We start from the raw sequence: 14371 nt of genomic DNA, 5'->3' as shown, positions 1-14371 counted from the left end.
ACGTCAGACATGTAGACATGAAAGTGTGCTCCTGGGGAGAAGGATGATACTAGTGATACATATTGGGGGACATTTATCAAAACCTGACCAGAGGAAAAGTTGGGAGTTGTCCGTAGCAACCAGATTGCTTTTATAAAAATGAAAGAAGCGATCTGATTGCTATGGGCAACTCAGCAACTTCTACTCTGGACAAGTTTTCATAAATCTCCCCCATTGTGTGATACAATGGCTCCAAAGTTTCAGAGGAGAAGGTTCAGCCTGCTGGTATCTTCTGATTATAATTCCCTCTCCTTCCCTACAGGGCCCATATTAACACTGGTTTCTTACCCTTAGGGACCTTTTTACGCTCCTGGAACCAGGAGACCCGCACATTGTTTTTGCTGGGGAAGAATCTGTTGAACTTGAATGTCTCAGGAGGAAGACAAACATGAATGCGGACCGTCACCATCTTCTCGTCCTTACCTGCCGGAAGAGGATGAAATGCTCAGTAAACCTGGCGCACAAGTACAGTAAAATTCCTTCTGAAGGGGTTATTGACTATAAATTACTGTGGAATGGTAAATTCTGATGTTTTCCAATATAATCTCAGTATTAATTAGTCACTATTTTTAAGATTGCTGCTTGCTGTCAGTGAATAGAAAACTTTGTGTTCTGATTAGAGGAGGAAATCAACCACAAACCCAATTCATTTTTGTTCTTAAATGGGCACTGTCACTTTAAAATGATGATGAAACGGTGTAGAGACATTTATAATATAGGTCTGAAGTTTTTTCTTTTATCCTATATGGGTATGTTCACACAGTATCTGCTGCATATTTTCTAATGCTACTCGTGTAATCAAATGAATAGCAAAATCGGCTGCAGAAAATAAGCAGCAGATACTGTATGTGTGAATGTACCCATAAGGAATAAAAAGTAAAAAAAAAAAAAAAAATCAGACTTGGGTCCATTACTCACCATGTGGCCTCAAGAGCAGCATCGGCTTTAAGTGGTTGCTGTTCATATATGTGAACTTGACGCTGCTGAAGATGTTTTTCTCTGCAAGTTGAGCAGCAATGTGTGCCAGGTAGAGTGCCCTCTTTCTTAGGTACCGCTGGTTCAGGTTATCTTTTGCTTGGAGAATTTCCTGTGTAACATGAGTAAATGATATTAAAAATCATCCAATGGCCTGGAAAGTCTGATAATCTGGCATATGCTTAGGGCTGTTATTAAAGGAGATCTGCAGAGACAGACATTTTGTCCCCTATCCACAGGATAGGGGATAAGGGTCTGATTGCGGGGGGTCCGATTGCTGGGATCCTCCAGGGAATCCTGTACAGACCCCGGCATTGCCCCTCCATGTATCTTTATGGGACCGGTGGCGATGCAGCGTTCGTGCATCCCCACCTCTCCCATAGAGCTGAATGGAGGGGGGGTGTCTGTCGATCTCTTAGTGAGGTCGACGACACAAGCATTAGAGCCGCGGCAAGGCCAGGTCCTCGTACGGGTGATTGCAAGGGGTCCCAGCAGACCCCCCACTATCAGACACTTATCCCCTATCCTGTGGAAAGGGGATAAGTAGTCTGTAGCTGCAGAACTCCTTTAATCGATTGGTCAGCCGATGAGAACAGAACGGGGGTCATATGGGTGTGTGCATGTAAGGAATAAATTGTGTGTTGAGAGAAAGTTTGTATACACATGTATCTATATTACATACACACACATATTGCTCAAATACATAATAAATGTTAACTTTGTATCGTGGTATGATAGTGACATGATAGGACTCCCCCTAAATCAGTGTTTCCCAACCAGTGTCCCTTCAGCTTTTGCAAAACTACCACTCCCAACATGCCTGGACAGCCAAAGACTGGTGTAGTTTTGCAACAGCTGGAGAAACGCTGGTTGGAAAACACTGTCCTAAATAATAATTGCAGCAAATGACCTCTTACCTGAGGCATAGTGACCGCAACATCCACATTGATCTCTGGCTTAATACATGTCCCCAGCAGGTAACTCCCCAGCACCTTGATGGAGGTCGGGGGTACAAAGTGAAATTTGCCCTTTACTTGGTATGGAACCTGCAGGAACGGAACCTTCACAGTTTTGGGAAGCCAGGACTGATCCACTAACTGAAGGGATGGGGGAAACAAACGTATAATAAATCAATTAACACAGTGAATGGGCAACGAGAGACAAGGAGAAAAAAGGCTCATTCACTCAGGGTCTTACATCTGTCTCAGGGGTCTGGGGGATTTTCTCAATGAGTTTGCTGATCTCCTGTATGAATTCCTCAATGCTTCTCCTCCTCTTGTCCTTCAGTCGCACTTCCTGAAGCAGCTCGTCAATCTGTGAATAAAAACAAATTTAAAAACTTAGAGGTTTGAGAAGGTTCCTATGATTGTTTATTGTTATGTTTCCAAAGCATTACCCCCCCCCCCCCCCCAATACAGCTTTATTTGCTAAAAGTGGAACAAATACATTTTCTTAATAGTTATTTATTGTCAAGGGATTGTCTCATAAATATCATTACTTTTCATTTATAGTGGTCCTATGAGTTACAATATTAATCGGTTCCAGGATGACCATTGTATGTTGAGACCAAAACTCTATGGAAACCTGGTAATTGGTTCAGAAGCCCCAACATGTGTCATCCAAAAATAGGAAAAAAGTGAGGATGAAAGAAAAATAAGTAGATAACTAATACAGATAAGGCAATACAGGGATCAGTTCTTTCAGCCATTGACACATTTCACAGATTTGGACTGTCCATAGCATTGTACGGTGAGTATGGTTTTAAGTAACAGACTATTCATTGTATGCAGAAAATAATGTAACCTGAAGCCATTGTAAGCTGAGGGACCACTCTACTTTATGATTTCCATAGAGCGTGGGGACAACCTTCTGGGAGCCATAATGAAGACTCAGTAGCAAACAGCATAGGTCCAGCAATGTAATACCAGGTTCCCCTGCAGTAGCGGCACAGATATTAGCTGTACATTGGAGATCTCAGAAGATTCGTATCTGAATGATGTATTGTTTTCTGTCAGGAGATATATTATATTTATTTAGTTATAAAGTCTCCCCGGCAACCCCGTCAGTAATCCCTTGGGCAGGGAGCTATATTTACCAGGTCCCGTCGCTCTGGTCGTAGCGACGTGCCCTTGGCCTGACTGATGGCTCGCATCACTGCTCTGCTCAGTCTGCTTAGGGAGCAAAGCAATGACATAGGCCAGTGGTCTCCAACCTGCGGGCCACCAGATGTTGCAAAACTACAACTCCCAGCATGCTTCATAGACAGCCTACGTCAGTGTTCTTCAACCTGCGGACCTCCAGATGTTGCAAAACTACAACTCCCAGCATGCCCGGACAGCCGATGGCTGTCCGGGCATGCTGGGAGTTGTAGTTTTGCAACATCTGGAGGTCCGCAGGTTGAAGAACACTGACGTAGGCTGTCTATGAAGCTGAGTGGGCGTCACTACGGTCGGAGTGACGGGACCTGGTAAGTTTAGCTCCCCACCCAGCTCCTCATGGCAGGGGAGACCTTATAAACTTCATATCCTCACCATCCTTGGGGGTCAAAACATATCCCCCGGGGATGGTAAGATAAAGATTTTACCATGTATAACGCATTGCCAAGTGTTATATGTGGTCAAATCTACTGCTTGTTTTCCTTTAAATTAGGTCACCGTAGATAGCTGTCAGATGATCTCTGAAGATTATTCCTGACCATTTCTCCATATAAAGGCACTTTCAAATGCAAGAAGAGAACAGGCCACCGTCATGTCATTGTGACACATTCTAAGTTTTGATCAGTGCGGATCGGGGTGCTGACACCCCAACCAAATCCTAAAATGACGGTACAGAAGCATTTCTGTCTCTTCCTTTTAATGGTCTCAATTCAGGGACCTCACCGATCAAAACTTCACATATATCACTAAGACACGTCAAAAGTGTTTCAAACATTTTAAGGACTAATTCACATTACTAGAAGAGATCCCATCTGGAGGGGAGCCGGGAAAAGAAGCCTGCTCTAGGACCGTTCCCAAATGTGCCGCCTCAATAGACGTCAATGCATTTCAAAGTGGATTCCACCAAAAGAATGACCGGAGTCCGAAAATTCCGTAGCGCAACATCTGCCGTGGAAATTCTGTAGTGTGAATGTTGCAGCAAAATACCAGAGAACAATGGGAGGTTGCTGAGCAGGGAGGGAGCTGTCCTTTCAGAGAGTGCGATGGCATGTCACAGCTACAAGCCAGACAGATCAACTAATATGGAGAGATCTGTGCACTATAGCTAATAAAATGATATTAGTAGGTTGCTTTATTACACTATTTGACACCATACACAGGTTGTTTGTTTTGCTGGACAACCCCTTTAATTCCTGTAGTCATCTCTGCTGGGGAGGTACCTGCATACGTAGGAGGCTGGTGTGGTATTGCTGCTCTGTCTCCTTCAGCTGGATCAGCTCCTCGGTGCTTAGGGGTTTGCTCTCATTGGACTCCTTCTTCTTCTTTGCAGGTCTCTGAGTATGGGGCTTTGATGGTCTCTTTGCTGCTTTTTTAGCTTTTGGCTTGGCAGCTGGAGGGTCACTGGACTCCACGATAACTCCGTTTTCAGCATGGCTGTCCTCCTGTAATCCAAGAAAAGACGATTACGAAACAAAACACCACCGTCGCTCTACCCACATGTCTATATATCTGGAGCATCCTTCATATGTTCTCCTCTGCCTCTATTAGATAGGCTCCTACATACCAAAGGTGACCAATCCTATGTAGTCTTCAATGACAGCCCTAACAACTGTCAACTGTTGCATCAGGGCTTAAAGGGGTATTCCGCACTAAGATATCTTATCCCCTATCCAAATGATAGGGGTTAAGATGTCTGATTGCAGGGGTCCCTTAGTTGCCAGGTTGACAACAACAGCCAATCAGCTGCCGTCTCCTCTCTGTTCACCTTGGCAGTAGCTACAGAGAGAAGTAAAGTATAGAAGCTCAATACACACACATATCTCAGCCATAGACATTCTGCTACACACAGCTCAACCATATACACACCTCTTTACTACACACAGCTCAGTCATATACACACAACTCAGTAATACACACTCAGCTCTACTACACACAAATCTCTGCCACACACACTCAGCTCTGCTACACAAAACTCAGCTATACTACACACAAATCTCAAAGCCATACACACTCAGCACTGCTACACAGAGCTCAGCCATATGTTGCACGAACACACACACTTTTAATACATTGCTCCTATCCCCCACTATGTATTTACCAGTTATGAAGTGAGGCTGCAGGGTTGTCTGTGTAGATGGCAGACACTGCTGACAGCCTCTGCCTCAGGTCTGCTCTCCCCTCTGTCAATGAAAACATGGCTGCTGCTCTCACAATGTTGATTGCTCTGCACAGTGATTGACAGGTCAGGAGCATACAGCACAGTGCTAAGCCCACCCCCACTTCCTGTGTTCTTACTGTGCAGCACTGTTACAACAGTCCGTTAGAACATAGAGACAGGAGGGCAACATCAACGAACATGGTATGGGGACCCCCAGTAGACAGAACTTTTTCCCATAAAAGTCATTACAGTGAGGGAGAGAGACGGACACGCCCCCTCCAGAAGGCAAGAACTAAAAGCAAGTGAGCAAGATATAAATGACATTTGCTATGGATATATAGGTCCTAGACACACAAAAAAAATATATGTACATGATCAGGATTAGGTCCACCCAGCTCATCAATATCCTTAAACGAATTTCGCACCGGTTCCGCATGTGTTTAAAAACTGCATAGAGCGTCACAACGGCAGGACAGAAGTATATGTTCTAACACGTTAACGTATTTCCCACCAATGATGTAATTATACGGAATGGGGGAGAAAAGGGTTAAAACGATCCATAGCTACAGTGCTCATGTGCCATGCAGGGCGCTGCTGCAACTCTTCTTTTGTACGTTTTGCATTTGCCATGCAGGGTGCATTTGTCTTTATCTTTGTTTATTGAGGCACATATGTCCGAGATGGTGTTTTCCAACCAGGGTGTCTCCACTTGCTGCAAAACTACAACTCCCACCATGCCCGGCCAGCAGCTGTAGCTATCTGGCTGTAGCAAAACTGCAACCCCCCATCATGCCCTGACATGTTTTGACATGGTCTAATACAGTCTTCCCCAACCTGTGGTTCTCCAGCTGTTGCAAAACTAAAACTCCTAGCATGCCCTAAGGCGGTGTACATCTGTAAGGGAGTTTTGCATTGCAAAACTACAACTCCCAGAATGCTTGACAGTCTTAGGCCCTTTTCCCACTGCCGTTGCTTCCCTTCCAAAGTGGACGTCTTTTTTTTTCTTCTAACTTTAAAGGTGTATTCCAGTGAAAAACAACTGGCTTCAGAAAGATAAACAAATTTGTAATTTACTTCTATTAAAAAAAATCTTAATCCTACCAGTAATTAACAGCTGCTGAAGGTGAGTTGTTCTTTTCCATCTGACAACAGTGCTCACTGCTGACATCTCTATCTGTCTCAGGAACTGTCCCGAGTAGGAGCAAACATCCGTAGGAAACCTATCCTGCTCTGGACAGTTCCTGAGACAGACAGAGGTGTCAGCAGAGAGCACTGTGGTCAGACAGAAAAGAACAACTCAACTTCATCAGCTAATAAGTACTGGTAGGATTACGTTTTTTAATAGAAGTAATTTACAAATGAAACTTTCTGGAGCCAGTTGATATGAAAAAATTGTTTTTCACTGGAATACAACCGGCGCTCCCATTTACGATTATGAATATTATGGGGGGGCCGCCGGGCGCCATTACAAATAGCGGGAGAAAAAGATGGCACAAGCTATCATTTTTCTACCGCTATTCTGCCCGGCTCTCCCGATGGCCATCACACTACCGTGTACTAATGGCAGTGGTCTCTAAACTGTGGACCTCCAGACGTTGCAAAACTACAACTCCCAGCATGGCTGGAAAGCCAGCTGTCCAGGCATGCTGGGAGTTATAATTTTGCAACAGCTGGAGGTTGGCTGTCAGGGAATTTTGCTTTGCAACAGATGGAGGTTGACTGTCTGGGCATGCTGGGAGTTGTAGTTTTGCAACAGCTGGAGAACCACACTCTACAGACCACTGCAATACATTATGTCAAACCCTGTCAGTCAAGCTGGGAGTTGTAGTTGTTTTCTCCGGAGGGAGATACACAATACTGCACAGTGTAAGGAGCCTATATACAGTGACATGACATGAGGATTAACCGTCACCTCATGAATCATTATGAGCTCCGCCCCCTCAAACCCGGCAAAGTTACCTGAGCGTTTCCCCGTTCAGCCTTCATCTCCTCTCCGCCCGAACACGTGGGTTACCGAATCCAGTAACTCTCAGACCACGCCCACCGAATGCTCTCATTGGACGAGGCGTCTGTCGCGCACATAGTCAGAACTCAGGCGCTCCGGAAGTGACGTATGAAGGGGAGGCGGATATGCGGGTTGCTAGGGCGGCCATGACAAGTATGGCCATCGTGCCCTTATGAGTAGATAGCTACAGATCATGTTTTTGTAGGGGAATCATGCCATGATTAAGTGAAATGCTTCCAGTCAGAACTGCTTAGGGCAGTGGGAGGTTAAGAAACTAATTTATGAGAATGTTCTGTTCAGGATCCCAGAAAAGCTGGGTGGTTACCCTTGCAGACTGTGTGGCTATAAATATTGGTGTCCGTTTTTTTGTTTTTTTTGTTAAATGGAAAGATTTGTCAACATGGCTGCCAACTTCTAGAGCAGTGTTCAACAACCTGTGACCTTTCAGCAGTTAAAAAAAAAAAACATTGTGCAATGAAGTGGTCTTCAGACTGTAGACCTCCAGAAGTTGCAAAACTACAACTTGCTGGGAGTGGTAGTTTTGCAACTGATGGAGAGCCACCGTTTGGTGCATCGCTCCCTGGGCTAGCGTGGATGCTTCTCCATGGAACAGATGCTTTAGCGTCCTTCTAAACCTGGGTTTTACAAACAGTGTCTCCAGCGGTTGCAAAACTACAAGTCCCAGCATACCTTTTTTTCTGTCTGAGGCTCCTGTCTACCCTCCGGGTGAGGTTCTTCTCTTCACTGCTTTCCCAAGGCCGCTCTTGTGGAAGGTTGTCCATGTTTCATATCTCTAACCCATTTCCTTGATGATCTGGGCCTATACGAGGATCTCCAGCTTCCCTTGGTTCTTTCCTGCTGGCACATCACACATCCCATGGAGACTTACCTTTCCTTTCTTGCTGAGGTTTTTCCCCCTCTCCTTGCTTATATAACTGTCTGACCGCTGGGACGGTTGGCATTTCTCTGCTATGGTTGTTTTGCGTTTGGAGATCCTAAAGTGTAGTCCCCCTTTCTCCTTATATCCTCTTGCAGCCTTTAGCACAGGTCCTTCCAGGTTGTTCCAGTACTCTGAAGTGGTCTTGTCAGGCTCACCTAGGTCTGTTGGCAAGGTTCTGCCCACGATAAGTTTTATGTGTTTCTCTGCATTTACTGCCCTACAGTGATGACAAATGGCCCTGTCTATTTTTTGCAGGCTCCTTTTTGTCCTCCTCTCCTAAGATAAGGAGTCTCTCTTCTCTACCTATACAGATTGTTCCTGCATCTGGCCTTGGTTTTCTCCTTCCTATCCTTGTGGTTATAGGGAGGCTTATCTGGTTTTCCCTCTAGTTACCCTTTGTTGAATATGTCGTTCCTCCTTGTCTTGGTTCTTTTCCCAGTTGTTTTTCCCCTCTGCTTCATGCAGAAGGGATCCCTGGTAGTGCTATGTTCTAGTTCCCTCCCTCGGGGACCGCTTTTGGATGTCCAACAGTCTTTTGTGTCCCCCAATGATACAAGCTAGAATTATAGGATTTTTGTGTTACTCACCTGTAAAACTCCTTTTTTTTGTGAAGTTCATTGGGGGACACAGTTCACACTGTTCTTTTTTTTTTATTTATTTATTTTTTTTTCTCTCCTGGATTTGGGATATCTACTGGCCCTTCTGAATGAGCTTCTTTGGCCTCCACAGGCCAGACTCATTCTAGTGTTCCTTTTTGGTTTTAGCTTCTCCTGCTAGCGGAATCCAGCAGAAATATTACAGAAACATCTGGGGCCGAAATTCAAACTCCGGCCTCCGCAGAAAGATTTGGCATGTTCATTATTATTGGTAGAATTCATAAGAAACTACGACTGCCATCATGCCCTGAAGCCTGCAACATAGCCTAAGGAAGCCTACATCTGTCAGAGAGTTGTAGTTTTGATATAGCCAAAGAGCCATGTTGGAGAACAAAGCACTATATCAGTGGTCTCCAAACTGGACATTCAGCAGTTTAAAAACTACAACTCCCATCATGCTGGGGTTTTAGTTTTGCATCTCCTGGAGAGCCACAGTTTGGTGCTTGGCTCCCTGAGCTAGTGGATGCCTCTCCTTGGGTGAGTTACAAACAAATCTTTTTTTAAGTTCCACTCCTAGTTTTAGCTTACAAATACTGACCAGAATACTGACATGCAAATGTGACCTTTTAGATGAACGAACTTACAGTAAATTCGATTCGTCACAAACTTCTCCGCTCGGCAGTTGATGACTTATCCTGCATAAATTAGTTCAGCTTTCAGGTGCTCCGGTGGGCTGGAAAAGGTGGATACAGTCCTAGGAAAAAGTCTCCAGCCCACCGGAGCACCTGAAAGCTGAACTAATTCATGCAGGATAAGTTATCAACTGCCGAGCTGAGAAGTTCGTGACAAATCGAATTTACTGTAAGTTCGCTCATCTCTAGTGACCTTACACAGCTTTCCAGAAACTGATATATGAGACAAATGACTACTACTGTCAATTATGAAAGGTGTTCTCCACCATAAAGTGATTTCAGTATGTACCTGCCAAACAGTAATGGACATGCTTAAAGGGGTACTCCGGTGGAAAACTGTTCTTTTTTTTATTTTTTATTTTTTTTTTAAATCAACTGGTGCCAGAAGGTTAAAAAAAATTGTAAATGACTTCCATTAAAAAATCTCAAACTTTCTGGCACTAGTTGATTTAAAAAAAAACAAAAACAAAGTTTTCCACCAGAGTACCCCTTTAACATGACAGGTCATCTTTGTCAGACCTGTAAAAAAAAAAATAATAATAATAATAATAATAACTTGCATTCTGCCAGTGCCTGGTCCCTGCTGCTTGTTGCTTCTTGCTCTTCTAAGTACCCACAGCCAATAAGTGGCTGCAGAATGTATAATACGTTTTCAATGGACCACTGGTTTTCCATAGAGCATCACTGTATTAAACACTCCAAACTATTACCAGAATCTACAGGTAAATCTTGAGGGTTGTCCTCATAGCGGAGCAGTTCAGGGCTGATCCTAAATGAAACACGGTCAGCTGCAATATTTCCAAATAGACAGTAGATGGCAATGGTGAGTTATAAACCGATTCATTATCTCAGTAAATTGTTACATATAGTTTGTTCAGATACACTAGCACAGCAGCCAGTATCACACCTAATAGGGTTCAATACACCAGATCAGCAGTCAGTCACACACAATTTAACCTTAGATACACCAACTCAGCAGACAGAATTGTTCATATTAGGATTAGAAACATTGGCTCAGAAGTCAGTACCCAGTAGTAAGTATTACATATGGTAGGCTTAGATACACCAGTTTAGCAGACAGTATCACACATGTTAGGATTAGATACACTAGCTCAGCAATTAGTATCACACATGGTATACTTAAATACACTGCTCAAAAAAAAATAAGGGGAGCACTAAAAGAGGCACTGACATTGTTAAAAATGTTTCATATATTGCAGGACTCATTATAATATGATATTTCACAATATACACCTGTTAAAAAATTTTTTAAATTTTCACCTGAAATTCAAGCTCAAAATAGCCACCACTAGGGGTCGCCTGTGTTTTAGCCAGACAGACTAGTCTATATTTTACAGCATACTGGATACCGGTATGCTTTACGGCCGGTATAGGAGATTTCTATTGTGTATGCAAAACTACAGATAAAGGATGTGTGGACATGCTGGGAGCTGTAGTTTTACATCAGCTGGAGGCAACACTGCTCTAACAGTTATTTACAAACATTGCAGCTTCAGTTGTTACTAAACTACAACTCCCAGCATGCTGAAATAGTCAAAGCTTTCTCGGACTCCTGAATGACAAAGAAGTTGATCAGACATTCAGGAGTCTGTGAAAGATGAATGACACACATAGTGACAGCTGTGCTGATTAGCATCCAGCTTTACTAGGAGAAGATAAAACAGATAGAACATGTATTCATAAAAATGCTGTACTTTTATCTAAAAAAAATCCTTGCACTAATTTTATAAATATCTATTCTTATATTTATACATTTTATCCTGCTATGAATTCACCATAAAGTCTTCTGATTACTGCAGGCAAGCTCCAAGTATCTTCCTCTGTTTAACATGTACAGCATAAAACCAGAGAGGAAAGGGTTACAGAGTAGAGAGCACTGATTGGCTGACTGCCCAGGCTTGCTCCTGTGAGGGAGACAGACAGACACGCCCCCTCCAGCCTGCACAATGAAAAAGTAACTCACCAGCAGATAAATGCTTATATCTCTGGATATATAGGTCCGAGACACATAGAAATTATATGCACATGATCAGGATTGGGTCCTGAGTAACATATCACTTTTTTCTCTTTTTTTTTGCACTATGACAGGTACGCTTTAACTCCAAGTCAATCACACTGTCCACTCACGAAGCAACACTAACTATCAATTTCACATGCTGTTGTGTAAATGGAACAGACAACAGGTGGAAATTATAGGCAATTAGCAAGACACCCCCAATAAAGGAGTGGTTCTGCAGGTAGTGACCATAGACCATTTCTCAGTTCCTATGTTTTCTGGCTGATGTTTTGGTCACTTTGGAATGTTGGCAGTGCTTTCACTCTTTTGGTAGCATGAAACGAAGTCTACAACCCACACAAGTGGCTCAGGTAGTGCAGCTCATCCAGGATGGCACATCAATGCGAGCTGTGGCAAGAAGGTTTGCTGTGTCTGTCAGCATAGTGTCCAGAGCATGGAAGCGCTACCAGGAGACAGGCCAGTACATCGAGACATGGAGGAGGCCGTCGGAGGACAACAACCCAGAAGCAGGACCGCTACCTCCACCTTTGTGCAAGGAGGAGCAGGAGGAGCACTGCCAGAGCCCTGCAAAATGACCCAACGTCCACAGATGGAGGTTATGCTTACAGCCCAACATCGTGCAGGACGTTTGGCATTTGCCAGAGAACACCAAGATTGGCAAATTCACCACTAGTGCCCTGTGCTCCTCACAGATGAAAGCATGTTCACACTGGAGGCACCGTAGAGAACATTCTCCTGCCTGCAACATCCTCCAGCATGACTGGTGTGGCAGTGGGTCAGTAATGGTGTGGGGTGGCATTTCTTTGGGGGGGCCGCACAGCCCACCACGGGCTTGCCAAAGGTAGCCTGACTGCCATTAGGTACCGAGATGAGATCCTCAGACCCCTTGTGACACCATTTGCTGGTGCGGTTGTCCCGGGTTCCTCCTAATGCAAGACAATGGTAGACTTCATGTGGCTGGAGTGTGTCAGCAGTTCCTGCAAGAGGAAAGCATTGATGCTATGAACTGGCCTGGCTGTTCCCCAGACCTGAATCCGATTGAGCACATCTGGGACATCATGTCTCGCTCCATCCGCCAATGCCACGTTGGACCACAGACTGTCAAGCAGTGCTCTCTGCTGACACCTCTGTCTGTGTCAGGAACTGTCCATAGCAGCATAGGTTTGCTATGAGGATTCTCTCCTGCTCTGGACAGTTTCCGATACAGGGATCAGGTGTCAGCAGAGAGCACTGTGGACAATGAGAGAGACCTGGAGCAGTTTGCAAAGGAAGAGAGGTCCAACATTCCGGCTGAGAGGTGTAAGAAGCTTATTGATGGTTATAGGAAGCAACTGATTTCAGTTATTTTTTCCAAAGGGTGTGCAACCAAATATTAAGGGTGCCAATAATTTTGTCCAGCCCATTTTTGGTGTGACATTATGTCCAATTTGCTTTTTTTCCTCCCTTTTTTGGTTTAGTTCCAATACACACAAAGGGAATAAACATGTGTATAGCAAAACATGTGTTACTGCAATCCTTTTCTGTGAGAAATACTTAATTTTCTAGAAAAATGTCAGGGGTGCCAACATTTACAGCCATGACTGTAGATACATTGGCTCAGCACTTGGTATCACGCATGGAAGGCTTAAATACATCAGCATAGCGCAGTGTTTCCTAACCAGGGTGCCTCCAGCTGTTGCAAAACTACAACTCCCAGTTGGGCTTTGTAGTTTTGCAACAGGTGAATACACCCTGGCTGTGAAACACTGGCTTAGCAGTTAGTATCACACATAGGATTAGATACACCAGCTCAGCAGACATTGTCAATCAATTTCCGATTAGATAAACTGGCGCAGCAGACAGTATTACGTGTAATAAAATTAAATGCAGTGGTGGTGACCTCATATGCTTAGATACACCAGCTCAGCTGCCCCTGTTCATGGAGACTGTTTAATAAGCAAATTAATAGTTGTAATTGACTTGTGCCATACGTCAGAGCACTGTTCAAGTGTCTGTGCAGGTATGATCGAGTAACATGAATTAATGTTTTTGGCATTCATAATCATATAATTAGTAACATTAATTTTCTTTGTGCTGAGATGAATGAACAGCACATGTTCTTTACAGAGCAGCATCTTCCGATTCCAAGTGGATTGCGTCATAGCAAAGGAAATGTCTCATGGGACATCAGAGCTGATAATTATTACCATATAATAATCACCATATAATACTACACCTTGTGTACTAGACATCGCATCACAGTGGATAGTTAAGAGTTCTATCACCTGGGCCAGATACGCTGCAGATTACTCATGCAGATCATCTCAAGCGTACTTCACTCCTCTTGTCTCCTATTTCCTCATAGATTGTGAGCTTTTGTGATCAGGGTCCTCACTTCTCTTGTGTCCTCCTATTTCTTAATAGATTGTAAGCTCTTGTGAACAGGGACCTCACATGGTCCTCTGCTTTAGCAGATACGTGTACATAAAAGGGGGCTCTCATGACTGAGTATGATTACTAGGGGGGGGGGGGGTCAGATCCAAGCCTTGAGTTGTATTACTGCTAGGAGATAAAATGTGAGCCCTTAATGTGATTACTGTTGGGGATGAGAGGTGAGCCCAGAATGTGATTACTTTTGGGGGGGGGGGATGAGCCCTGAATGTTATTACTGCTGGGGGATGAAAGGTGAGCCCTCAATGTGATTACTGCTGGGGAGGAATTGTGAGCCCTGAATGTGATTACTGGTTGGGGGGGGGGTAGATCCAAACCTTGAGTTGTATTATTGCTAGGGGG

General features: G+C 44.0%; 1 protein-coding gene across 2 annotated transcripts in view; it reads right to left on the bottom strand.

Moving 5' to 3' along the window:
• Positions 1-7441, bottom strand: part of NOL6 (nucleolar protein 6) — an 85164-nt gene extending 77723 nt beyond the window's left edge. For both annotated transcript variants that reach the window (XM_056542715.1, XM_056542724.1), the window contains exons 1-6: positions 7288-7441; positions 4391-4612; positions 2212-2328; positions 1932-2111; positions 958-1126; positions 328-462 (exon numbers count right to left, since the gene is read on the bottom strand). In XM_056542715.1, coding sequence (XP_056398690.1) covers positions 328-462; positions 958-1126; positions 1932-2111; positions 2212-2328; positions 4391-4612; positions 7288-7314 — 850 coding nt within the window. In that variant the 5' untranslated portion in view covers positions 7315-7441. The remainder of the gene's footprint in view (positions 1-327; positions 463-957; positions 1127-1931; positions 2112-2211; positions 2329-4390; positions 4613-7287) is intronic.
• Positions 7442-14371: the final 6930 nt, after the last annotated feature.

The sequence above is a fragment of the Hyla sarda genome, chromosome 1, assembly GCF_029499605.1.
Source record: "Hyla sarda isolate aHylSar1 chromosome 1, aHylSar1.hap1, whole genome shotgun sequence".
Classification (NCBI taxonomy): domain Eukaryota; kingdom Metazoa; phylum Chordata; class Amphibia; order Anura; family Hylidae; genus Hyla; species Hyla sarda.
The sequence above is the reverse complement of the archived record's forward strand: the minus strand, read 5'-3'. Positions and strand labels throughout refer to the sequence as shown.